This window comes from Mesoplodon mirus (assembly GCF_964341445.2).
Source record: "Mesoplodon mirus genome assembly, chromosome: 8".
NCBI lineage: Eukaryota > Metazoa > Chordata > Mammalia > Artiodactyla > Ziphiidae > Mesoplodon > Mesoplodon mirus.
The window spans coordinates 39,668,179-39,695,726 of NC_138984.1; the positions used below are offsets into that span (position 1 = coordinate 39,668,179).

General features: G+C 41.0%; 1 protein-coding gene across 9 annotated transcripts in view; it reads left to right on the plus strand.

Moving 5' to 3' along the window:
• The window catches only part of HECW2 (HECT, C2 and WW domain containing E3 ubiquitin protein ligase 2), a 415,178-nt gene that overhangs the window by 282,028 nt on the left and 105,602 nt on the right, over positions 1-27,548 (plus strand). For 8 of the 9 annotated variants that reach the window (XM_082629938.1, XM_082629944.1, XM_082629945.1 and 5 more), the window contains 5 exons: positions 411-506; positions 9,173-9,323; positions 10,000-10,103; positions 10,969-11,093; positions 23,499-23,684. In XM_082629938.1, coding sequence (XP_082486064.1) covers positions 411-506; positions 9,173-9,323; positions 10,000-10,103; positions 10,969-11,093; positions 23,499-23,684 — 662 coding nt within the window. The remainder of the gene's footprint in view (positions 1-410; positions 507-9,172; positions 9,324-9,999; positions 10,104-10,968; positions 11,094-23,498; positions 23,685-27,548) is intronic. The other variant, XM_082629942.1, reaches the window with a different exon arrangement.

Below are 27,548 nucleotides of genomic sequence, written 5' to 3' on the forward strand. Positions count from 1 at the left end.
TAGCATAGACTCAGAAATAGAAATGGTTTTCTTATTCTGTAACTTATTTTTCTACCTATCCCCTTCTTTTCTTCCTCCACCGTTTTTTGTTTTTTGTTTTTTTTTCATACTGGCGGTCTTTGTGTGACCCTAAAGCATTGGTGCAGGACTAGGACAGATGCCAGGGTGGGAAAAGGCGGGGGAGGGGGAGGAATGGGCCCAGACCGACATCTCCCTAGAAGACCCACTTCTGACTAAGCATCCACCTCCCATTCTCTTCTGTTGTTTCTGGGTCCTCATCTGGGAAATGAGACAAAAGAGAGACAAGAGACTGGCCCCAGGATTTTTGTTAGGTGTTTTTTTTTTCCAAAGGCTGTTTTGACACTGAAGGGGAAAACAATACCCAGGTAACTGTTTACCTTTAATCCTAGGTTCTCAAGCCAACGGCCACCAGCCATTGCGATCACTGCCTTCAGTGCGCCAGGATGTTAGCCGGTACCAGAGGGTGGACGAGGCTCTCCCACCAAGTGAGGACCTGCTAACTAAAGGGCTCACCTTTATCAAAGGTTCAAGGGTGACAGGACCCACGGGACCTAAAGGACGGATGCCCAGTCTCCCAGAAGTAGGGTTCTGGGAGCTGCCACGTGACTTGGCAGATAGAGTCTGGAAAGTGCTTAGCAGAAGACTCCTCTCTGGCACAGTTCCACCAAATGAAAGGGTGGCTGGGGGAAAGTAAATACTCTAAAGGAAAAGAGATCCAGATGTTATGGACAATAGGATGTATAATAGAAAAAATTTTAAGTCTGCATAAGGCAGTATGAATTTTCAATTATTAGACAAATAGGTACAATCTCTTAGAAGAACCTAGCTCTAGGTAATATACTGCTTTTTATTCATTTACACCATTTTAAATCATTAACTGCAGGGTCCTGGTTTTTTTCCTTAGGGATATCCAGAGAAGAGTTATTAATTTCAGAAATTAGTCTACTATTTTCTGGACCATGATGATTATCTGGAGATTTGAAAGATGCTTCTTTTTTTTTTTTTTGCTTTCAAGAAACACATAGCACTTAAAGGAGAGATGGGTGAGGACTAGGAATGCTGGGAAAGTTATGCGACCTGAACTCCAAGAGCTGAGTGATGCCCATGGCCAATCATAGTCTGAATGTAATTTAAATTCTATTTAAGTTTCTAGAATCCCTTAAAGCAGTATTACTCTGTGAGCACAAAGCATTTTGAAGAACAGTGATAAAGCTCCGTAAATACTGTTTCTAAGAACACATTGGAAAATACATCTTTCTGCCTTAGTGCTTTTCCTTCTTATTCACCTTCTCTATTCACCCATCTTATATGTGATCATGGCAAGAAGTGGATGCTTTTGGCCCTCTGTGTTTTAAAAACGGTGGGACATAGAGCGGGGGCAGTATGCATTTAAAGGGCTGAAATGCTGAGTAGTTAGTTTTGGTGAGTGCTGACAAAAGAGCTGAATGGTGCTGTGTACAATTTGTCAAAATATTGACTTAATCATTTGTAAATACTGTTGTGCCCAGATCCTCCCCTTGTTCATATATTTGGATAACTGAGGGTGGTTACTCATAGGAAACGTATATTTTAAGCAGTTTTTAAAAATCATCCAAGAGATTAATTAACCATTGTGTCACCTTAAGCAGGTGGAGGGGAAAACTTCCTTACTGTTTACCCTTGGAGAAAATATTAGAGGCAGAAAAGAAAAGTATTCCTGGGTGATATTTAGATATAATTGGAGAAAAATGAATTAGGAACACCAGGAGAGAATTCTGGGAGAGCTTTGTTTACATGAGTATGTGGATTAATAGTAAGTAATCAGAGTTTCAGGCACCTGGACAGGAGGCATAGCATTGCATCAGTGTATGGATAAATGGCATCCTCCTGGCCGCGTCCAATTGCTCTGAATTTTGTTGGATTCACAGTTTGGGTCTCTAGATTGTATTTAATAAAGACAGGTACTTTCCTGCTGAAATTATGACCACTATTTGTGCTGTTCCATGCATTTGTTTAAACACTGGTGTTTGCATTACACAGATATAATACTAAATTTTAGGATTTAAAAAAATAAACAATTGGCAGTTCATTTTAATAAGTTATTATATCCAAAAGGAAAAAAAAAGCACCTTAGTAGTATATCCAATTTAATGAGTAACTGATGAACGGCGGGGTGCTGAGGAATTCTTAAGAGTTGTTCCCTCTTGTGCAACTTGCAACTTGCAGCTTTGGGGATTTACATTATCATGGACCAATTACAGACTATGGTCTGAGCATACCTGATAACTGTTCAACTCTGTCCTCACACTGCCTTGCCCTCCCCTATTCCCAGTCGGTCTCATCTTTTGACAGTCTGTTTAATCACTTGGCTGCCTGTCTAGTTGTGCGTCCTGCCCGAACCAGTTCTCTGCCTTCCTTGCCTCACTGGGCAGCTCTGCTACTGTCTCTGGCCATGCCTCTTAACTCAGAGCTGTGGCATTCTGCATTCATATATTGTCTCTCAGGAGGCTCAGCTAAGGGGCATCCACTTGGAGTATGCAGATTGGCCTGTGTCTTAAATGACCTGGCTGAATTATTTTAAGGTTAGGGATTATACTTTTAACATTATTTATTATAATACCTCAGACTTGTATAGTGCTTTACAGTTTACAAAGAATTTTTAGCTTTTTTAAAAAAAATTCTTTGTAACAATTTTGTGAAGTAGGTCAAGCAGGTCTTATCCGTAATTTATAGATCGATGGGTAGAAATCAAATAATCTGATTCTTTCACTTTATAGATGGAGAAATTGAAGCCCAGATAAATTAACTTGTTTAAGATTCCATACTAGTAAAAGTTGAGACAGCGTCTCAAACATTTTTTTCTACTCTATGATCTAAGATTAGAATGGTAGGGACTGTTGTGTAGGTACATGAATGTAAATTCTGAAAGCTTGGTTAGTGGCAGAGTGGTGACATATTTTGGTATGTTATCTATTAGGCACAAGCATCACCTGAAATTAGAGGGTTTGGGGGCTTCTCTGAAACTGCATTATATTGTGTTTTGAGGGCAGACCTAGGAAGGCTGAAAAGATGCTCAGCTTTCTTCATCCAGGTGAAGATCACTTAGCAGGACCCTTCCCTGGGAGGTCCCTCAAGTATAAGTAAAGTGGTGACAGTGACAGTACTAGTGACTGGCTTTTGGCCTAGGTGGACTTGCTCCGTTAAGCATCTGTATTGGACTCAGACGTGCCTTTTCCTCTCTGTGTAGGTCACTATCCACACACCTGCAGGACAGTCTACTGAAGCACGATCCCCCCCACTCTGGATTCTTTTTTTCCTTATTATTATTGTTGTTGTTATTTTAGCTTGTATTTGCCTTAAAAATACCCATGTACTAACATACAGTGAGGAAACTATCCAGTAAAGTTTGCTTCTCTCTGAAGATTTGCAAACTCAATTAAGGGGATTTAGAGGTATCCTTGCTATGCCTCTTCACTCTTATAGCTGATTGCGTGGTCAGGGTTATAAGTTAGTCTCTGAACATCTGTTTGATCTCTTTTTATGTAAAGCAGGTGTCCTTGTTTGTTTGCTTCTTCTTCCAGCCTTATTCCTCCTATCTCAGGACCAGGGAATGGATGTTGGACAGAGACCACTCAGCTGTAATGATGATCGATCGATTGGTTCTCAAACTCTTACTCTTGCGTTAGGCCATGGTCCCTGCGCTGTGACCTTGTGGGCTGTGTAACCTCAACCACTGGTTGAGAGACATTCTGATGAGCCATACAAAATAAGAAAGCTCTGGTTCTTAAAGGTGACATGGCACTGTTGAGGGAAGCAGCTTGAACTTGAATATGTACTGAGTGCCTTAAGAACCTGCTGTATCTTATTCTGAGGTGATTGATAGGCTGGCAGCTGGAGGTTGTTCAGGGCTGAAGCCCACTAAAATGTCATCAGCATAATGAATCTTGGTCTTTTTAGCATTAGGATAAGTGAAAAAAAATGGCCAGCTCAGCCCCTTCTGAAACACTATTTTTTTCTCTTTTGGCTCCAGTGTAATTGTGACTTAACCCATTGCTGTACTGGAGACAACAGGAAACTGTTGAAAGGTGTTTTTCTCCCAAAAGGGTAGGAATAGGAATAGATTCCGGATGAACAGTCCACAGTGGACTCTTATAGGATCCCAGGCTTATTGCCATATTTTTAGGACTCGTGTATTTCTTATGTGGTGGGTTCAAATGAGTAGCTCTGGAAAAACACGGGGAGATGTTTATCATTTTTTGTGGTTGTGCACTTTTGTTATTAAAGCATCCTTTGAAATGAAGGTTTAAAAGAAGGTAATGAATCTGAAAAGTACAATTAATCTTATAGAATTTCTACTCTGTTTAAAACTAGGGGCTCTTATTTTCTAGAATCTAAAAGTTAGTTTGGAGAAAAAAATTCACACTTTTAATCTAAAAAAAGCTACTTCCTTAAAAATCGAATATTAAGGTCCAACATATGCAGCTATTTGAGATTTTTTAAACTTTTTATTCAAATATAATGTACATGCAGAAAAGAGAACATTCAGCCTGCTGAATTCTCCCAAACTGTGCCCACCTGGGCAATCAGCACCACATCTGTGGTCCCTGGGAGGCCCCTTGTGCCCCGCTACCAGTCTCCAACCCCCACTCCTGAAGGGCAAGGGGACCCACTGTCCTGACTCCCCAGAGCATAGACAAATTTAACTTACTTCCGTACTTTATACAAATGGTATCATACTTCTTTGAGTGTTTAAATAAGGAAAAAATAATCCATTAAACACTGATTTCTGGCATCTATTACAAAGCTTTTTTCCTTAAAAGTACCTTTAGTTTATTGTAACTTCATCATCTCACCATTTTGGTGAGGATACCACGGTTATTATAATTTTTACAGAGGGTTTATAAACTTACTTCACAATATTCAGGTACTTCATTTTCCTTAATCCAGTTACAACCGGGTCAGTTCCCTACTCATAGTCCTCTCACCGCTTTGAGTTACGTAGTAGACAGTTCAGTGCTGGCTTCCCCTGATATGTGATTCATCCTGTCTAGACATTGACCTTCTTCCCAGTCTCAGCAGTCACTGAGATGTGTTCACGTCTTCATCTAATCACCCGGGTGGTCCAGTGGAGACCAAGGTCTAGTTTGAGAGGAGCGAGAAAGAAGAGTGATGAGATGAAGAGGGGCCGTAGTGATGACCCCTGCCCCCTGCCTACATATACTGATTCTAAAAGTTGAAAATAACTAAGACCTGCCTGGCTCTGCCTCCCTGCATCTAGGATTAATGCTGTGACGGTGGCTTGGCGTAGATTTTCATGCTAACTCTCTGACTTACCCTTAATGTCCAGCTATTTAAAGGGGGCTATTATATTTGAATCTCAGGGTGTCTTAAGTGTCCACTTGCTCCTGGATTTCAGTTTGGGGTATTTAGGCTGAAATTTAGTTTCTTGCGAGCCCGCACTTCATGACCTCTAAGAAATCCAGCATTAGCTCCATGGGTTTGTCCATTAAGTTAGCTGCTGTTTTAAGTTCTTGTTAAATTACGTCAGTGTTCCTTAAATTTTAGTGTGTCTAGGAATCACCTGGGAAGTTTGTTAAAAATGTAGATAACTGAGTCCTGACTTCAGATAGTCTGATTTTGAAGAGCTGGGGTGTATCCTTGGCATCTGCATTTTTATTGATCCTCACAATGATTCTGACATGCTGTCAGAATCCCACACCTTGAGAAACATTCTCTAGATAATAGTTTTCAAACTTTATTATTGCTGTGCAGCTCTTTATGGAAGTGAAGTCTTATGTGGAAGACTAATATGCACAACAGATAATATTGGAGCTGCAGTGTTTAAAGTGGGGTTGGCAGGTGGTTCAGCAGCCCTACTCCTCAGGACCCCAAAGCCCCTGGCCCCAAAGGCCTAATTAACTTAGAATCTATTTTGGAAATTCTGGCCTAGACATAAGATGTTGCTGGTCCTTCCTGAACCTAATGTGATAAAATGGGTGTCATTGCAGATTCATGTTATTTTAGAACTGAAACGGACCTTAGCAGTGTTTACCTCTGTCTTCTAATTTTTTAGGTAAAGAAACTGTGAGCCATAGAGGTGTAGTAATTTGTTGAAGGTCATGTAGCAAAGGTATGACAAAGTCATGGCCAGATACAGGCCTTCTACTTGCTAATTTAATGCATCACACACACACACACACACACACACACACACACACCCAACACATTGCTGTCAGTCTCACTGCACACTGATTATGTACCCCAGTTTACAGTGTGGCAAGACAGGGAAGTAAATGCCAAGATCCTAGTCTTCTAACCCTGCCTGTGTGATTTTAGCATTGTCTGTGAAAGAAACTGATACCAGGCCATGTGTTCTCATATGCTTTCTTAACCAAGAACAAACCAGGCCTCATGTAAATACTTATAAGATATTAAAGCAACCATACCCCCACCCCCGCAAATAGATAATGATAGATAATGACAGAGGACTGACCTTCCTACAGGCACCTCTGCTGTCTTGCCTGGATGGAAGGGTATTGACCACTTGGGTAAGAGTAAATATGTAGTTCACGAATAAGCCAATAGCATAACAGTCTTTCCCAGTTCAATGCCAAGTGTCCACTTGAAACCAGCAGTATAGCATTTCTCTTTATGAGGACTTAAGTAACAACCTCAATTTAAAGATACGATATTTGATAGGGAGAGTCTTAATGTGCATCCAACATCCCATATTCTTAGCAAATTTTTGGACCTTGTTTTCTTGTTTATCCCATTGCATAGAAATGTCTTTATTGAAATACAAATTAAGGTTATTCCTGGCCTTTGTGGAAAGTGAATACAAGATCATTTTTTAAAATTTTTATTGGAGTATAGTTGATTTACAATGTTGGGTTAGTTTTAGGTGTACAGCAAAGTGAATCAGTTATACATATACATATATCTACTCTTTTTAGATTCTTTTCCCATTACAGAGTATTGAATAGAGTTCCCTGTGCTATACAGTAGGTCCTTATTAGTTATCTATTTTATATATAGTAGTGTGTATATGTCAATCCCAATCTTCCAGTTTATCCCTCCCCCGACCCCCCAGTAACCATAACAAGCATCATTTTTTAATAGCTTTATGTTATTTAAATTATTTGTTCATTCATTACATGCTATGTGCAAGGCACAGTGGTGAATATATTTGGAGATACCCCCTCCTCCACTTTCCTACCCATGTGGCCCACATACAGGTCACATTTCTTGGGATAAATTCTTGTATAGTTTATTCAAGGAAAAAGTTCCATCTTTGAAGGTACTTTTCTAATATTCTTTTGTCAGAGAATTGAAAGTATGCAACAGTGTGTTTTCTTTTCTGCTGTAACTGCCAGAAAACTTAGAGCCAAGTTGTAGTGACAACCTTATCTTGGGAGCTTGGCAGAATCTCTCTCTCTGCTTCCTTTAGTTGGTTTCTGTTCTGTTTTTATCCCTAATTGACCTATCCTACATTTTTTTAAAAAATTGGAAGCTACTGTAAACATTCTTGGGGGGAAGGAATGGTCATTTGTTTCCATGTGCATTTGATTTGACATATAGTATGTGCTTGAATTATCCTGGCCCTAATGAGAGAGGAATGCAGTGGGAATACTTGTTCTCAGAATCTTTGAGATGGGAAAGTATGCGAGGAGCAGAGCGAAACAGTGGAATGGATCAAAGGTTTTAGAAGGTGGCTCCTGGAAATGCCTTTATGTACTTACTGTTTGTCAGCATATGGCAGGCTGAGCAGGAGGTCTTTTGGAAACGTCCTACTGATGGGATTGTAGCTGTGCCCGAATAATTCATTCTTGGCAGCCTGCTTCATTGTGAGTCCGTGTTACCTTGGAGTATGAGTGACATGGAGTTGTTTGTTGTCTCTGTGGTGCTTTTCCCCACAGAAAATTTGTCTTTCGCTTGCCATGTGTCATAAATTATGATCGGCTGAAATCAACAAAAAGATATCCTTCCACTCCCAACTGAGGCAGTCTTCAGTGGTCTTCTGGCGCTGGCTGGGATCTACCGTGCAGGTTTTTGCAATCCTAAGGACTTTGTTGGAATACTTGTTCCGTTCACCTCCAGAGTAAATGCCATAGCTGGTCAGGAGCAAACATGCTTTCGCCCTGGTCTCTAGGATTAGACCCACGGTGTCTGCTGATAAGCTGTGTGATCACCGGGAGAGTTTTGAAATTAACAGAGCTGCTCAAGAGAAAGGTGCTTATTCATTTCAAAACATATTTGTCATAGAAATAGCGATGTATAAAGAACTTTCCTGGTTAAAGAATAGATCTCTGCTGTTTTCATATGTTCCTATATAAATTAATATAAATTACCCTTCCCAATTGCAATCAATTTAAAAATTGTTGCCTTTTGTAAAGACCAGCTCACGCTCTGCTTATTTTTATAGGGGAATGGCCTTTTAGAGAATTCACAGAGGTGGGATGGCTGGCCCTGAAGACTACTCTACTTGCTGTTTTTACTGAACATGCTCTTACATATTTGTTTACAAAGACTAACACATTTAATGAGATTGCTTAAACATAAAATTAAATGATCTTTTAAAACATTGTATTTATTTGAGGTTGGAGACAAGTCATTAACCTTGCTCTGAAAATGTATTCCTCTTTGGGAAAGTGTAGATGGAACTTTGTAGATAATGATACTGTTTGAGGACTAGGCTAGCACTACTTTCTTCCAAAGACTACATCTACTAAAATTGTGTGTAAATATACACGTGGAAATTTCCAGCTGTGAGTCTTTCATCTAAGTTGGAAAAAAAAAACAGAAAAAATCAGTTTTGGTGAAAATAAACATCAGTACCAATTTTGATATGAATATCTAAAGTATTATGATACCAACTAGTAATTTGTAAACACTGGTTGCTCATACGTGAAGAATGAGCATTGTGGGCAGATCTGGGAGGATCCCCTACATTCAGGGATTCTTTAAGGTGTTGGTTATGCACACAGGAGCTGTTTTACTAAGTGGTCAAACAGATTCTGGAGTGGACTGGGGGGAAGTGCTGGATTATGCACCCAGGTATACGTTATTAGCCCCAAAGTATAGCATGTCAGGGAGAAAACGTGCTGCTTGATGAACCACATTAATGGCTTCAGCTGTCCCTCCTAATCCCTCTCCGTGCACTACTGCTGTTTAGACTGGGAGGCACGCATTGACAGCCATGGCAGGATCTTCTACGTGGATCACGTAAACAGAACCACGACTTGGCAGCGGCCCACAGCTCCCCCTGCCCCGCAGGTGCTGCAGAGGTCCAACTCCATACAGCAGATGGAGCAGCTGAACCGGCGGTGAGGATGGGCAGTTTTGTGGTTGGGCTAATTTTTACACAGTGCAAAATGGAAAACACGGTTGCCTCTTTCATCTGTGGGGGTCCTGTCATTAAGGTGGAGCTGTCGCTTCTCTCGATTCATAGACTTCTTTGGATGTCTCTTGGTTAAAAATTAATAAGCGCACACGTCCACGGCTTGCTTAGAAACTAGAGAGGAAATAAGTAATGACGACCCCTTTAGTCAACCCAAGGCATTGATTTTTAGTAAAACAGAGCATATACACTTGTCATTTGAAGCCAGATAGCTTTTTAAATATCTAGAATCTTCGTTTGTGATGCATCTTTATTAATTACCTAAGCTTTTAAACATCTGTCCTTCTTTTCCAAGAACTAATTGCTATGGAACAAAAGTTGTTCTTTTCTTTAACAATATAGGAATTTAGTTTCTTTTGGTTAAAGGCCACAATGTTTTTAAAGTTTTATTAATTTGTTAAGAAAATGTTCCACAGACTAGGGACAGAAGAAATTAAATCCAATGGATTTACTTAACAGATGGCGCAGAAGGTCAGGGGATGGGGGTTTGGGAGGAAATGGTCAAGGCTGGGAAGATGGTGAAAACTTCTGGGCTCTGGGGGAGCAGTTGAGCCCCGTGTTTTAGAGGCTGCTGTGTTGTAACTCTAGGCTCCTGATTTTAGATACCAGAGTATCCGCAGAACCATGACTAACGAGAGGCCTGAGGAAAACAGCAACGCGATCGATGCGGCAGGGGAGGAAGCTGACTTCCACCAAGCCAGTGCAGGTAAGAGCCTTTGGGTTGGTTGGTTTTGTAATCTCGCAAAAATAGAAAACAAGTAAGGATTTCCAAGAAATGAAGCTTTCTTTAAAAGGACTTTTGATCTTCATTAAGACCAGGTAATTCAACTCAAAAAGTCGAATTCACCAGACACCTCTTCTAATCCTCGACTTTTTATTAGTACTAAGAAAAGAATCACAAAACCAAACAGGATATAAATTACTTTAATCTCTGGATCTGTGGGTTAGTAGAAAAAGATGGAACCTGATTACTTGTAAAAGCTAAGGATGCATTAAAATGTTAATAGTGGGGACTTGCCTGTTGGCGCAGTGGTTAAGAATCTGCCAGCCAATGCAGGGGACACAGGTTCAAGCCCTGGTCCAGGAAGATCCCACATGCCACGGAGCAACTAAGCCCGTGCGCCATACCTACTGAGCCTGCACTCTAGAGCCTGTGAGCCACAACTACTGAACCCACATGCCACAACTACTGAAGCCCATGTGCCTAGAGTCAGTGCTCCACAACAAGAGAAGCCACCGCAATGAGAAGCCTGCACACTGCAACGAAGAGTAGCCCCCGCTTGCCACAACTAGAGAAAGCCCACAGCAACAAAAACCCAAAGCAGCCAAATATAAATAAATTTATTTTAAAAAATGTTAATAGTGACTAGAAATATTATTGAATTCCATTTTAATGTGATGGAGAGCAATTGGGTTTTATGCATGAATTTACAAAAAAGAAAAAAGTGTTTGGGGGATTAAAATAATAACAGATGATATAGGTGTTGTTTTAAAATATAGACGGAAGTGAGTAGATGTTTCCAGCACGTGCAGAGACCTCCCTGAAAGCCTCTGTGGTCTGCCCCATCTAGATTTCCGACGGGAGAATGTCCCGCCCCACTCTACCTCCAGATCCAGGCTCACGTTGCTGTTACAGTCTCCCCCCGTGAAGTTCCTCATCAGCCCAGAGTTCTTCACTGTGCTGCATTCTAACCCTGTGAGTATCAAATCCAAGAGGATGTGAGGGAAACAGCACCAGGCCAAAGGAAGTTATCCTCGTTTACATCATAACAGTAAGAATGAAAATAGCTAAGTTTACCGAGCACCACATGTGTTCCGTGCTCAGTGTTAAGCATTACCCATGGCTTAGCCCATTTAGCCCAAACAAACCTATGAGTTAGATAAAACTTCTGTTTTTCCAGATGAAGAAACTGAGGCACAGAGAGCTTAAATAACATGCTCAAGGTTATACAGCTACTAAGTGGGGTTGCTGGGGTTAAAATCCCAGAGATGCGGACTCCAGAGTCTGTGCTCTTAATGACCACCTTGTTTTGCGTGCACACGTATAACTAAATATCTGAGAATTGACAACAGGCGTTGGTCAGATTGAGCTTTGAGATATTGGTACGGGCTCTCCAAAAGAAAGAATGAATATAAAATGTATACATTGCTGTGATCTAAGAAAATAAATCCATAACTAGAGGAATTTTTTAAAGATACATGAGGTTTGTATGGGAGATCAGGATTTTTTTAGGGGGGGCTAGTGGGAGGAGGGGGAATGGTGATGTGTTTAGGATGAAGTAGATTTAAATTTCCCTCCTTTTACTAATATGTCTATTCTTTAGAAGCCCTCCCTCTGTAATTTTGCTAGAGGCCTAAAAATGTTAGCATCAGGTAAAAGAATCAACCTTTTGTTAACCAGAAGGTTATAAAAAACGTCAGCCTTTTAATCATTGTTTAAATAGAGAGAAATCAGTTTGACTGTCTCCTTCACTTGTTTTCTTTCATTTCCCCCAGTCTTGACTTTTAACAAAAATTCTACCCCTTTCCTGATCTTGGTTCCTTAACCAAGAAACCCCTCGGTAGCTCCCAATCCCCACCCCATTAAGTCCTCATGACAATCAGTTTCTCCAGCTCTATTCATGTACCCCTTTCCCACATTTATTTTGGAATTACCATCTGGAATGGGAGGTTTTAATTTTACTTAGGAAGTGTTAACCTCCTGGAGGGACCAGGGTATATGAAGTCCATGGGGTGACAGTGGAAAATGTTACATACCTGTTCTCTGGTCCTGAGCATGATATTTATCACAAACATTTCTAGAAGGAAAGAGAAGTGTTTGAAAATATTATATAGTTTAAGCCAAAACTTGTGTTTTGGCGCACGCGCACGTGTGTGTGTGAAGAAAAAGATTAGAGTGTGATAGGAAAGTTGGTTAGAAAGCATTTCTTTGTGATGTAAATCTTAAATTGTCTCACAGAATAAATAACGGACACTGGCTGGTTAAAAAAGAAAGGAGTAGGAGGGCCTTCTGGGTGGAGGGTATGCATGAGCAAAGACAGAAGTGAAAAACATGTCCTATATGCATAGTGAGTTATTTTAATCATCCAATAAATATTACTTAAAACACGGTTTATGCTAGAAATTACGGTAGGTGCCGCAGACACAGTGGGCAATAAGATCAAGTTCTTATCCTAGAATGGACAGAGAATGAAGGCTACCTTAGAAAAATGGTTCTAGAATACCTCTCTGAAGAAATAGTTTTTGAGTTGGAAGTTGAAAGATGAGAAATCATCAGCCATGGGAAAAGCCAGGGGAAGCTCATTTCAAGCAGTTGAAACAGGCAGTGCAGGGACCCCAGGGCTCAGAAGAGGGCAGAGGGGCTGCCGTGTAGTGATAGGAAGAGGGGGTGGTGTGATACTACGTTGGAAAGTCAGCAAGATCCAGATCATAGGTCTGCCTATGGGACATGGCAGGGGATTTAGATTCTATTCTGAGCAACGGGAAGCCATCACGCACTTAGAGTGTGACATGCTTGGATTTGGAGAGTGTAGAAAGGCAAGGGTGGAAGCAGGGTGATGAGAACGGAGGATCTTCACGGCCCAAGGGAAAGGCAGTGATGACTGGAATACCGGTGTCAGAGTGGAGATGGAGAGAAGTGCACGGGCTCGAGCTATTTTGAAGGTAGAGTCGACAGGACTTGGTGAAAAACTGGCTGGTAGGGGTGGGAAAAAGAACAAACGAGAAACACCTGTAGGGCTTTGGTCTGACACAGGAGTTCACCTTGCTGGGTCAGCTAACGCGCAAGTAAACAGCTCGAAACTGGACCAGGTGTGGAGGCATCGAGAAGGAGCTTTGTGTTTCTGCAAGGGGCTGAGGGTAACAGGACGGGCAAGGCGGGCCCTGTTCCGCAAGTCTCTGAGGGCTGAGGGAGCGGCTCCCTGGAGGTTTTAATTAGGGGAGGGTTGTCTTAGCTGCACCTGGAGCACTTTAGAACGGGGGCGGTGGGGGGGAGACCCTGGCCACAGACATCCAGCTGTATATAACCCATTCATCGTGGCTGGAGCTGATAAGAGCCTAGACTAGGAGGTGAGGAAATAACGAGGAAGGCTCCAGCATGAGAGAATCACAGGCAGAGAGTTGGCAGCCTTTGGTGGGTAAATAGAATAGAAACCTAAGAAGAGAACTCTTGAGAGTTTTGTTAAGGGAATGTAAGAACATTTTGAATTTAACCAGACAGATTATATGCCTTAGGAAAAATAGACTGCTGGGAAAAGTAGAAGTCAGCATAGTCCAATCACCAGGAGCTGTTGGCAAGGCTATTAGGATGCACATATTTATTGATCAGTTAACATACTGATCATTATCTCATGGTTTATAGGTTTATCTTGGAAGAGAGAGGACTTGGGAGAAGGCTGTTCTCAGATTTCATGCAAGAGGCATTCAATGTAGCAACAGTTGTTTATTCCTTACTGTATACCAGACACTAAGTCCTAGAGATATAAAATTGACAGCAACTGTGGGCTCTGGAGCCCCAGACTTGAAAGCACATTCCAATGCAGTGAGCAGAGTTGTAAGTGCCGTGATGGAAGGTTGTAGAAGATATCCTGCTGGGGTGCGTGATTAACTCTGGGGAGAAGGCATATGGGGGGAGCCCTAGCTGGGTTTGCATTTGGGATAGGTTTTAAAGACTGAGTAGTTTTTAAAGATTGAACAGGAACTTGCCCTAGAAATAAGATGGTTCAGAGCTCTCTAGGTAGAAGGAGCAGCATTTACAAAACAAGAGATCAATGAAGTTGCAGGGCTATCTCAGTAATTACTACAGAAGTACTGAAACCGAATTAGTAGTACAGCAGTTTGGGGTTGCTGGTGTGCGGAGACCATGGGACACTAGTGAAAGTCAGATCTGAGCCTGGAAAGGTAAGCAGAAGCCAGGTTACAGGAACCTAAACTCTTGCCTGCGACAATTCTAGGAGATCGTAGGCTTTCGTACAAGGAAGAATGGGATAACATTCAGAGTTGTCAGTCTAAAACAGAAAGTGTCATGCTGTGCTGGGAAAAGCTTTGAACTTGGGGTCAGGTAACATGAGTTTTCCTTTGTTCATTTGTTCATGCATTCATTCAACCAATAATTATTAAATGCCTATGATTTGCCTAGTACATTCGAGACGCTCAGGATACAGTGGAATAAAGATCAACTAGTGAACAAGCAAAGATAATGCAGACAGTGAAATGTGTCATGAGGCAACTGAAACAGTACAGGTGACTGGGCTAGGGTGACTTGGAGCCAGGGTACTGCAGACGCTGGTTTAGATCAGGTGGACGGCAAGGCCTCTCCAAGGAGCCATATTCAAGCTGTTGTACAATGTCAAGAAGCCAGAAAGGCAAAGGTCTTGGAGAAGAACTTTCCTTGCCAAGGAAGAGCAAAGGCTTGAGGACAGGAATGAGTTTGATGTGGTACCTAGTACGGTCAGAGAGGTGAGCAGGGCTTCAAAATGTAGGGCTTGTGTGATCTGGCAAGGAGTTTGGACTTCATTCTAAATGGGCTTTATTCTAAAGGGGGTTCCTGTGGGGGTGTAGTTTTGCTTTTTTAAAGTTTCTTCTACCTACTGTGTTGAGAATGGGTTTTAGAAGGCAAGTTTGGCATCAGGGAAACAAGTGAAAGGGCGCTGTGGTGAGACATGGAAGGGACTTGGACTAGTGCAGCAGCGGTGGAGATGGTGACAGGTGGATGAATATGGCACATATCTTGGAGGGGGAGCTGACATTCTTCATACTCTTTTGTCAATAAAGCCAGCACCTTCTTTGTTTAGCTAGATAATAGTGTTTGAATAGTGGACTTATTTTTCTTCATTGTGTGTGTGTGCACGTGCATGCGCTATTTGCAATGTAACAGCACAATTTGAACTTTAATCTGTATTATTAGCGTTTTATTTTCTTTACCAGTTTCTTAAGTCTAGAACTTATTATTTAGAAAAAGTCAGTAGACTTTTTCTGGAAAGGGCCAGAGTGTAAATATTTTCAGCTTTTGGGCCAAGGACAACATGTAAATGAATGGATGTGGTTGTATTCCAATAAAACTTGGTTAGCAAACACAGCCAGTCAGCCCATGAGTCTATAGTTTACTCTTAGTCTAGACAGCCCATAAAACAATATCAAGGCCTCATTTGCATTTACCAATTTCTTTAATGTTAATATTCCCACTGTGGCCAATTTCAAGCTATCATCTTTTTACGGTGTGCGATTTGTGATTTCTTTTTGTTGAAGTATAGTTGGTTTACAATATTACATTAGATTCCGGGGTACAGCATAGTGATTCAGTATTTTTATAGGTTATACTCCATTTCAAGTTATTACAAAATAATGGCTATTTCCCTGTGCTGTGTAATATATCCTTGTTGGTTATCTATTTTATACATAGTGGTTTGTATCTCTTAATACCCTACTCCTATCTTGCCCCTCCCACTCCCTTCTCCCCACTGGTAACCACTAGTTTGTTTTCTATATCTGTGAGTCTGTTTCTGTTTTGTTATATATATTTGTTTTGTTTTGTTTTGTTTTGTTTTTTTGCGGTATGCGGGCCTCTCACCGCTGTGGCCCCTCCCGCTGCGGAGCACAGGCCCAGCGGCCATGGCCCACGGGCCCAGCCGCTCCGCGGCACATGGGATCCTCCCGGACCGGGGCACGAACCTGCGCCCCCCGCATCGGCAGGCAGACTCCCAACCACTGCGCCACCAGGGAAGCCCTGTTTTATTTTTTGATTTCACATATAAGTGATAACATACAGTATTTGTCTTTCTCTGTCTGACTTATTTCAGTAAGCATAATACTCCCTAGTTCCATACACATTGTTGCAAATGGCAGAATTTCATTATTTATTATGGCTGAGTAATATTCCTTTGTGTCTTCTTTAACTATTCATCTGTTGATGGACACTTGGGTTGCTTCCATATCTTGGCTATTGTAAACAATGCTGCTATGAACATGGGGGTGCATGTATCTTTTCGAAGTAATGTTTGGCTTTTTTTTTGGATATATACCCAGGAGTGGAATTGCTGGATCACATGATAGTTCTGTTTTTAGTTTTTTGAGGAACCAGCATACTGTTTTCCATAGTGGGTGCACCAATTTACATTCCCACCGAGTACAACAGTTCCCTTCTCTCCACATCCTCACCAACATTTGTTATTTGTAGACTTTTTGATGATAGCCACTCTGACATGTATGAGGTAATATCTCATTGTGCTTTTGACTTGCATTTCTCTGATGATTAGTGATGTTGAGCATCCTTTCTTGTGCCTGTTAGCTATCTGTATGTATTCTTTGGAAAAATGTCTATTTGAGTCTTCTTCCCAATTTTTAATGGGGTTGTTTTGTTTTTTTGATATTGAGTTATATAAGCTGTTTATATATTTTGGATATTAATCCCTTGTTAGTCATATTATTTGTAAATATTTTCTCCCATTTAGTAGGTTGTCTTTTGTTTTGTTGATGGTTTCCTTTGCTGTGCAAAAGTTTTTAAGTTTAAATAGGTCCCATTTGTTTATTTTCGCTTTTATTTCTTTTGCCTTAGGAGACAGATCCAAAAGAAATATAGTACTGTGATTTATGTGAAAGAGTGTTTTGCCTATGTTCTCGTCTAGGAGTTTTATGGTTTCAAGTCTTACATTTAAGTCTTTAATCCATTTTGAGTTTATTTTTGTATATAGTATGAGGAAATGTTCTAATGTCATTCTTTTACATGTAGCTGTCAAGTTTTCCCAGCACCACTTATTAAAGAGACTGTCTTTTCTCCATTGCATATTCTTGCCTCCTTTGTCATAGATTAATTGACAAATTAATCTATGGTGTGTGGGTTTATTTCTGGGCTCTCTATTCTGTTCCATTGCTCTGTGTGTCTGTTTTTGTGCCAGTACCAGTCTGTTTTGATTACTGTAGCTTTGTGTATAGTCTGAAGTCAGGGAACATGATACCTCCAGCTTTGTTCTTTTTTTCTCAAGATTGCTTTGGCAATTCATGGTCTTTTGTGGTTCCATATAAATTTTAGGGTTTTTTGTTCTAGTTCTATGAAAAATGTCATGGGTATTTCATAGGGATTGCATTAAATCTGTAGATTGCTTTGGGTAGCATGCACATTTTAACAATATTAATTCTTCCAATCCAAGGATGCAGAAGGTCTTTCCATTTCTATGTATTTTCAGTTTCCTTCATCAATCTTTCATAGTTTTCGGAGTATAAGTCTTTCACCTTCTTGGTTAAGTTTATTCTTAGATATTTTATTCTTTTTCATGTGATTTTAAACAGATTTTTTTTTTGCTTTCTTTTTCTGTTAGTTCATTATTAGCATATACAAAAGCAACAGATTTCTGTATTTTAATCTTGTATCATACAACTTTGCTGAATTCATTTATTAGTTCTAATAGTTTTTTGGTGGATACCTAATCATCTTTATTGAAAAGAACAAAATTAAGAAGATATATAGGTGTCATAATTCTAAAGGAAAACTTGAGGAACAAAATATTGGGATTTTTTTTTTCTGTTTTTGTGTGGTTGTTGCTTTAAGATATATTCTACTGCCCTCTTCTGGTTGTGATCAGATTGCTTCCAAAATTGTCTTGATAAACCATTTCTCCTGATAATTCAAGATTTTATTAGTGTCATGTCTTTTATAGTTGGTATGACTCTGTTTGTCTAATAATTGTCATACATAAATACATTTCACTATATGCAACTGAATAATGTTTCCAACATACATGCCAAATAATTATTACTTCGGCTTTTAATAAACTCTCTAGAAATACATTAATTCCATCTTATACACTCCTTACTACTTAATGAAGAAAAATAGCTCCAAAATACTTAAATATATTCTTATAAGACAGAAGTTCCCACTATTGCGTGGTAGATGAGTTGATAGTTTAGTTAGTTTTGTTAATAAGTTCAGTTTTCCCTCCATTTTACTCTTTAGCTAGATGAGAAAAATGTAAAACCCCTTATGATTAAAAATATTGTGAAACATCTGCTTAAGACAAGACTGTTTCCATATCCCAGCATATATCTTATGGAAACAATGTTACTTGATGTTGTTTATGATAAATTTTGTTTAGTGAATAATATATACAGATGCTCATATCTGCTCCCTTGTGAGCCTTTGTATACATTTGCTATGGAGGCAGTGGTGATATTTTCCAAGCATGAAGTCAGAATACCTGTTCTTGATGAAGGGCTTCTGGAATATGAAAGATTTTCTTTAGCAGTAATGTATCAATACTTACCTGTGTTATTGAAAAGAACAAATTTAGAGTAAATCAAGACTGGGCCAGGTAATCCTGGGCATATGATCACCATAACACTTTAAAAAAAGAAAAACTGCCAAAAAAAGAAAAGAGGTTTGATTATTACTTGCATTGATTGCAATTAATTGATCTATAAGTTGGTTGATTGATAAGAACTGAGTGTTCACATACAATTTTCTTATTCTGTTGCCAAATGGCAATAACGTTCCCCTCGGCTCATCTCAATATTTTTCACTTCTAACACCTCAAGCACTTAAGCAAACAAAACAAGTCAAGCTCTAAGGAGTGTTATTTTAACAAAATTCCACAAAGAAATTCAGTTCATAATCAGTTGATCATTCATCCAACCATGGAGTGTTTATTTCTTTACTAGGGAGATAAGACAAGAAACAACTAAGAGGATTGGGAAAGGGAGTTTGGGATTAGAGAAGGGATGATCAAAATGGACATTTTAAATCACATCAAAGGACAAGAAAACTTTACACCCTTCAGGGTTCATTTAAAGGGGCTCTGTCTACTGTTAACAGTTGCCAACTTGCCTTACTGCTTGTGAGTCCACATGCAGCAGCTTCCCAGGTGCGATCGTTCTGTGCATTATAATGAGACTGCTGTGAAATAGGTCCATTTGCCCTTTCCTAATCTCCTTTTGTTTCAGGTAGAAGATCAGATCCCTTTACTGCATATTTTCCCTATAAGACCAAAACAAAACCACAGCTCAAACACAGAAAAGGATCCCTTTCCAGTTAGACCCACTGAACCCCACAGGGCGAGTAAAGATGCCTGAAGACGAAGCTCTTTCAACCTAACCCACCTGTTTAGTATTTCTCAACTCTTTGGACTGCTCTCATTCTTAGCTCTGCTAGTTCTATCACTGCGTTTCAGTATTTTCACTGCTACTGTGGCCTCTGTTTCCCAAGCTCTACTTTCTGCCTCCAGTGAACCCCTTCCTCCCACCTCCCCCTATAATTTTCCTTCTCCATCCCTTTGAGTGATCAGGCTGTGCCCATCTCTGTATCCTCAGGGTTTAGCACAGGGCTTTGCACATAGTTAGTGAGAGGTTATGAGACGCTTCTTCCCTTAACAGAAAGTGGGATGCTCACCCGAGATCTTCAATGACTGAAAGTAGAAAACAGTTTTAGTACTATAATCCAGCTGTTAGAATGTAGTTACGACAGGTATAATCCCTTATATATGCTTGTACTTACTTCCACTCTGTATTTTTACAGTGACTTTTACCTCTTCAAAGCGCTTTTACATCCTTTGTTCCACTGGATTTCAATCCCACATGCCTATGAAGAAATCAGGGCAGTTGCTATTATCCTGTCTTATAGTTGAGCAAATTGAGGCAGAGAGTAAATTACTTTCTTTGTCTCTGTCCGTGAGCTGTGACTAGAATCCTCACCATAGTTCTGTATGAACTGGAGTATAAATGTCTTTTCTGAACAAAATTACTCAGAAATGGGCTTCCCTGGTGGCTCAGTGGTTGAGAGTCTGCCTGCCGATGCAGGGAACACGGGTTCGTGCCCCGGTCTGGGAAGATCCCACATGCCGCAGAGCCGCTGGGCCCGTGAGCCATGGCTGCTGAGCCTGCACGTCCAGAGCCTATGCTCCGCAACGGGAGAGGCCACAACAGTGAGAGGCCCGCATTCCGCAAAAAAAAAAAAAAAAAAAAAAAAAAAAAAATTACTGAGAAAGAATATTTATATTTCAGATCATATATATGTATATATATATAAAATATATATTTTAAAACAATACTATACATATTGAACAAACATATAAAATATATATTCAAAAATAGAATAAACAGATGTATATATAAGCATAGACTTGTATAAATGTTACACATACATACATATAAACATGTATAAGTAAACATATACATGTAAATAAGTATGTATGTAGTTTCTTACAGACATGTAGCAGTCTAGAGGGATGTTCCTGTTTGCCTTGTGTGTTTTAAATAGACCCTAATAGTCATGTGCATATTATTCAGACTTGAAAAAGCTGTGGTTCTAAAGGCTGTTTGCTGGTTACTGATGAGAGAAATCTTCCTTGCACTTAATTTACTTTGGTAGATGATTTTTGCAAAGATCAGTTGAACTTGGCACTGTATTACACGTCTCATTGAGTGGAGAGGAGGAAGATGAAAGGACATAATTAAGTGTAAGACCAGCCTTAAGGCTCCTGTGCTTAAGGAGCTGTCCAGCCCCGGGGAGTTGCTTCGTGCCTGAAGCTGGAGTCGGTCCCTTCACCTAATTACCCCTGCCTGCCCTAATGAAGCTCTGCTGCTTTTCTTTAGCAGAAAAGGAGCATTTCTAGTGCTCTAAATAAAGAATCAGGATATGGCCTCTTATTTTAATGGGCCGTAAGAGAAGGAAGGGTGACAGGACATACACCTATTTAGAAGACAGTTAATGAAATGATTTATCTGACAGAATTATCCCGCAATGATTTGTCCCCAAGGAGACTTATTAGGGAGTATGACTTGAAAGTTTGTTACCGTCGCCGTCACAGAAGCTAGTGTGGTCTCTGGCCTCTATGCTTGTAATGGCTTCTGTGAAATGCAGAAAACAGATGCCTTGCTGATTGGACGTAAGACTCCAAGGAAGGGTCAGCCACGGGCTAAACTATGAGTTAGCTAACGTTTGTCTCTGACACCCTCCAACTTCTTCTATTAGTCTCCTTCTCTGCTTTCATAGTGTCATTTTCTTATTCTCTCGTGCTCTCTAATTGCCCAGAGCCCCTGCATGGGCCTGCCTGCTTTGGTAGTGCTCTGTGCTCTGAACCTCATAATTTCTCACAGCCATCTAACCTCCTCTCATTTAGACTGTCAGGTTGAAATGTGACCTCAAAATATTTTCTACTCAGGTGTACTAAGGAACTAGTACACTAATATTTGAGGACTGTTTAATGTGGCTTTCCTTCCCTCCCTCCCTCCCTCCCTCCCTTCCTTCCTTCCTTCCTTCCCTCCCTTCCTTCCTTCCTTCCCTCCTTCCCTCCCTCCCTCCCTTCCTCCCTTCCTTCCTTCCTTCCCTCCCTCCCTCCCTTCCTCCCTTCCTTCCTTCCTTCCCTCCCTCCCTCCCTTCCTCCCTTCCTTCCTTCCTTCCCTCCCTCCCTCCCTCCCTTCCTCCCTTCCTTCCTTCCTTCCCTCCTTCCCTCCCTCCCTCCCTCCCTTCCTCCCTTCCTTCCTTCCCTCCCTCCCTCCCTCCCTTCCTCCCTTCCTTCCATTTTGATAGAGGAAAAATATTCTAATGCAAAGCAAAAAGTATATAATGACAGCGAATCAATCAGAATAACGGTAGAAAAGTTACTTTATGTAGTTTAGGTTAGACATCGATAACGGTGACCAAAAAATCTCAGTGGCTTAAGCCGGCAAAGGTTTGTTTCTCATTCCAAATTGGGTTGTCAGGGTTCTCTGATCCCTGTAGCCCTTCAGAGACCCAGGAACCCAGACTGGGAAGCAGCCACCATTTCAAACATGGCCGGTTGCTGTGCTCACTGTACCAAGGAAAAGAAAGCTCTAGAGGGACTCCCATCGGCAATAAATGCTTTGACCTGGACGTGACACATCCTCAGGGACCCTGGAAAGACAGGAGCATTGTTGACTGTCCTCTTACTCATTTATCTTTTGTCCTCAATAACCAGCACAGTAAATGTTTATTAAAGTGAAATGATTTCCAGGGATTCTGGTTTCTTTTGGGTTTGCCTTGGTCTGTCTAAAAGGAAATAAATAACAGAACCCATGAAGTAAAGCCTGAAGGCCTCCAGACTTAGTCTAGTGTCCCTGGGACACTAAAGATAAGAGGAATCCAAAGCCCTTTGAATCTACGTGAGAAGAATAGCATTCCAGGAGAGATCTTTCACGGTTGGTCAATTTCATGAATATCACATTCCTTCTGATGACTTAAGGAAATAGCTCTATACAGTTACTCCTTTTCTACTGCTTGGCACATGGTATTGTGCATTGAATATTTGTTGCCTGACTCATACGCAGACACCCCATGGTCCTTTTTTGGACTCTTTAAGTATCATGAGATCCTTTTACAAAACAATCACTTTTTTGTATGTGCTGGTATAATGGAGTTTTATTAAATATGTATTTCAATCATGTAAATGTAGCCATATATATGTATATATGTCTATCTGTGTGTGTGTGTGTGTGTATGTACACAGGAAAAAGAGAGGGAGAAAAAAAAAACAACTGAGTTATACAGTCCAGGTAGTTCTGCCTGCCATCCCATTTACTGAGATTATGCCTCCAAGCAGGAGTGAGATGAAAAACTCCAGTCTACTCTGGTCTCAGTTGAATATGACTCTCAGTGAGGACAACTCAGCCCATTGCATGTACTTCTAATATTCAAATATATGGCCAAGCATTTTTTCATACATCTTGGCTCCTAAATGTATGCCAGCTGCTTCATTGGCACTCACCCAAAGAGCCAGTGATCTATTCCTGTGCTGGAGGGAACACTGGCTGTATTGGGGCTCACTGTGAGGTGGTATGTTTGTCTCCAGCATGGTGTGATTTCGACTGTGTGGGTTTTGCCTAAAACCAACTTTAGGATCTTACATCACCTGTAGAATGAGACTCGACAGCATTCTCATTCCTTAGAAAACTAGAATCATTAGTGAAGACTCCCTGATTTTCTGTAGTCTATTTTATTTTGATCAAAATTATTTTCCTTGCCTGCTGTTTCCATGTGTGGGTCTCGAGTTATACTGAAGCCTGTACACTATCCAAAGATTAAATATGCCCATGGGAGTATATATGTTGCTTTTGCATGTCCCAAAGCAGATTAACATTGTTTCTCCATCCTCTCCAGAGTGCCTACCGCATGTTTACAAACAACACGTGTTTGAAGCACATGATCACCAAAGTCCGGCGGGACACCCACCACTTTGAACGCTACCAGCATAACCGGGACCTTGTGGGATTCCTCAACATGTTTGCAAACAAACAACTGGAGCTGCCGAGGGGCTGGGAAATGAAACATGATCATCAGGGCAAGGTAACTTGCGGGAGTTGCCATGGGGAAGCCTTCGTGTGACTGTGGGCTGCTTGTAGCTTTGGCACTGGGCCCTGCCCTTCAAGTGAGGGCTAAAAGCCCTGCGTGACCTGGTTCGAGGGAAACCTGGACAAGCAGGTGGTTTGATACCGTAAACCATTGCTACACTCTTCTGAAGTAGTGTATGCGGTGGATGGCTGTGAGGGCACTTGTTGGGCAAAACTCTCACTTCCCCTGGATTTTCTTTGAATTGTAATCTCTCACCATTTTCTACTGATTACAGAAAAGGTTTCTTAGGCAACAACACTTCCTTCTCCTAGCTATACAGCTTGCGTTGTGGGTAGTTGAATACAAGTTGCAGCATTGTTTGGAGAAGTTGGCTAGGAGGTTGCTAAGCAACAGCACAAGGTGTGTCTGTGACACCGTCAGGGTTTGGGCCTCAGTCTTGTTGATTCAGAACCCTGGTTTTGTTAGCACATTAAAACAAGATTCACAGATTGGTGAATTTATGATGAGAAATACGTAACTCTCACACAGGCCGGGTAACCACATCCATACTTCCTTCTTTGACGGATGAGCCAGAAAGCTGGCTTGTAATCAGGAGGTTGTTATATAAGTAAGAAATCAGAATGAGAAAGTTAGTAATTCTTATAAGGCGTTTCTCAGCTAAGATTTTATTTATTAACTCTCGTTCAGCACCTACTATGAGCCATGAACTGTTTAAGCCCTTTATATGTTTAAGCTCTTCTCAACAACTCTGTAAGGCAGTACTGTTATTATTATTGCTATTTACATATAAAGGATCCCAGGTCCAGAATGGTTCAGTGACTTGCCCAGTGTCATAGAGGTGAGCAGTGTCTGAGCTGGGCTGTAACCCAGGCAGTCTGTTTCAAGGGTCCATGCTCTTAACCACCACATCATGCTCTCCCAGTACTGAGTAACCAACCAACCTCAATTTCCCTATCTATAAAAAGGCTTGAGATATGTGACTTGTAGGGTGGGGAGGATTAAATTGACAAGATATTTACAATAACTATGCTTGACTTTTTCATTCAACAAATATTTACTGAGCACCTGTGCAAAACAGCTAAGCCAACTACTCCATGGAACTGCCATTCTGATGGAAAGAGATGGGCCATGGACAGATAGGTAAATACACAGCATGCCAAGAGCTGATTAAAGCTATGATTTAAAAGAAAGCAGGAGATGGGGTCTAGAGAAAGGCAGGAGTGGAGGGTTATTTTATACAGGGTGGCTGGGGAAGGCCTCACAGATAAGGCTGTACATGCACGCAGACTTGAACGATGTGAGAAGTAAACCATATCAGGGAAGAGCATTCAAGGCGAATGGAATGTGGAAAGTACTCAATAAATGCCGTTCTCCCCCAAAGTACCCTGTGGCAATAATACCACAGTAGCATCTTACTCATCCTGAACTCAGCTTCCAGCAATCTTATCTAAGAACTAAAAAGCAGTCAAATTCGATATTACAAAGTACATGTATGTATTTTGCATGGGAGGAGCCCTCAGACTTTCATTGAAACTATTGACTTGATTTCTGTAATTCTTTTTTAGTAAACCTCTAATTCCCAGCCTAGGGAAGATTAGAAGCGGCAAGCATGAAGTAGAATAGATGAAAGAGAATGGATTTGTGATTAGGTCCCTGGACCACAGATAGAATGGCGTTGTATCCGAGTCAGGTGGGCATGGCAGGGAAGTCTTTATGGGACACTAGGAACTGCCAGCAGGGGCCCTTGGCACTTCCTGTGCTCTCTCCTTCCAGAGGAGGGTGTTGCTTTGCTGGTGCTGATTATGGGTCAACAGCCTGAGAGCCCTGTGTTTGTAAACATTCTATTAAATGGAAGGGCACAGCTGGTCCAAGAAAGGACTTTGGAAAATATTGGTGGTATTATACCTGCATATAAAAGAGCATGAGCAGATGAAGAAATCAGCTCTGTTCTCAAGTCTGACAATATTTTACCTGGTGTCTTGAGGAGCTATACTCATTAGAGAACCATAGGTCCAGGGCAACCCAAGTTGAGATAATGCTGCATGTATTTCTGCTCTACAGAGAGACTTAACTTGCTAAGTCATTTTGTATCCTTAGCTAAAGGGAATCGGGAACTTATCATGCAGACATGGAAGGGGAGGTTCCTTTCTTGCCAGTCACAACTTGCCAGACACGCTTCAGGAGAGAGCTTCTTATTAATAACACATGAGGGGCTTCCCTGGTGGCGCAGTGGTTGAGAGTCCGCCTGCCGATGCAGGGGACGCGGGTTCGTGCCCCTGTCCGGGAGGATCCCACATGCCGCAGAGCGGCTGGGCCCGTGAGCCATGGCTGCTGGGCCTGCGCGTCCAGAGCCTGTGCTCCACAACGGGAGAGGCCACAACAGTGAGAAGCCCGCATAATGCAAAAAAAAAAAAAAAAAAAAAAAAAACACAAAAAAAACAAAAACACATGAACCTTGAGAAAAGTTTAAGTTAAGCTTAGGATACTATTTAAGATGAGTTACGATGTATTCTTAAGAACAAATTCCGTCTCATAGCTTTTATAAGGTTTCGATAGTTAAACAGAGGTAAATATTATCTCGGCTGTGTGGGTAACATAACCATCCACCTTATTCCCTGAGGGTTTGGATTTATTTGGGGTTTCAGCCTGAAGTTGTAAGCATTGTAAAGAGCCCTGGATGTGGGCTGGTAGATAGCTGACCTCACAGTCTGTTGGTGGCTTTGCATTTGAATGCTGTGTGGCATGAAAGATGTGGAAGGACCCCTGGCCTTGTGGACAAAATGGATTATCAGACAGGCCTGAAAGATTAACACTTCAGCCTGATTCTTCTGCTTTGTGCATTTGGACTTTAATAAGATTTTTAGCTAAGCTGGGTACATTAATGAAAGCAGGTATATCTCCCTGTGCTTCTCCCCTATCCTTCCTGTACAAACGATTGGCTTCCAATGAACTAAAATAGCTTAAAAGAACCTTTGGGAAAGGTTCTTGTCATGTCTGTATTTGGCTGTGCTGCTTTTGACTGTACTTTAAAAGTCATGGCTCCCATCCTCCAGGCAGTTCATAGGTTTTCTTCCAGCCTGAAATTTTAGCTTCCCTTTTTAATGAACAGCTTTACCTCCAGAACATTTAAAGGGAGTAAACTTTTTGCCCCATTTAATATAACATCGAAAGCTATTAAATACTGTGAGTTTTTTTTTCCCCTCAGTGATGATTGATTTCTAGAACTGACATGGAATAGGATGGCCAAATCCTCACCTGCATGAAAAAAAAAATGGTTCTTAAGAGGAACGTTGTCAAACTTAGCCGCTCAGTCTTATGAAATTTGGCTCCATGTTTTCTTCTCAAGTGAAACATCTTCCTTTTGTGTTTTCATTTGTTTTGCCATTCAACACACTTCTGAATGCTACTGTGTACATGCCACTGTGATAACAATGATACAAGCTAACAGTGTAGCATTATGTCGTATGTAGCATTGGCTGTGTGCTACCCATTTTATAAGCACTTAGATTAATTCCTTCCCTACTCACAGCAGCCTTGTACATAACTGCTATTTTTATCCATATCTTCTGGAAGAGGAAACTGAAGCATAACATGGCAAATTTACCAAGGTCCTATAATTAGTACGTGATAGAATTGGATTTGACTCAAGACATCCAGCTCCAAAGTCTGTGCTTTTACCCTGCCTCTCACCAGTGAGGAGGGTGAATGCATATCTTCTAGCAGTTACAGTGAAGGTAGTAAAAGGTGCTCTGGGAGCCTGTGGTAGGGTCTCCTACCATAGTTGAGGGGGTGGGGGCTTTTAGACACATCATCCAAGGGCAGCATATTGGGTGGGTTGCTCTTGGCTCTCCAGGCATA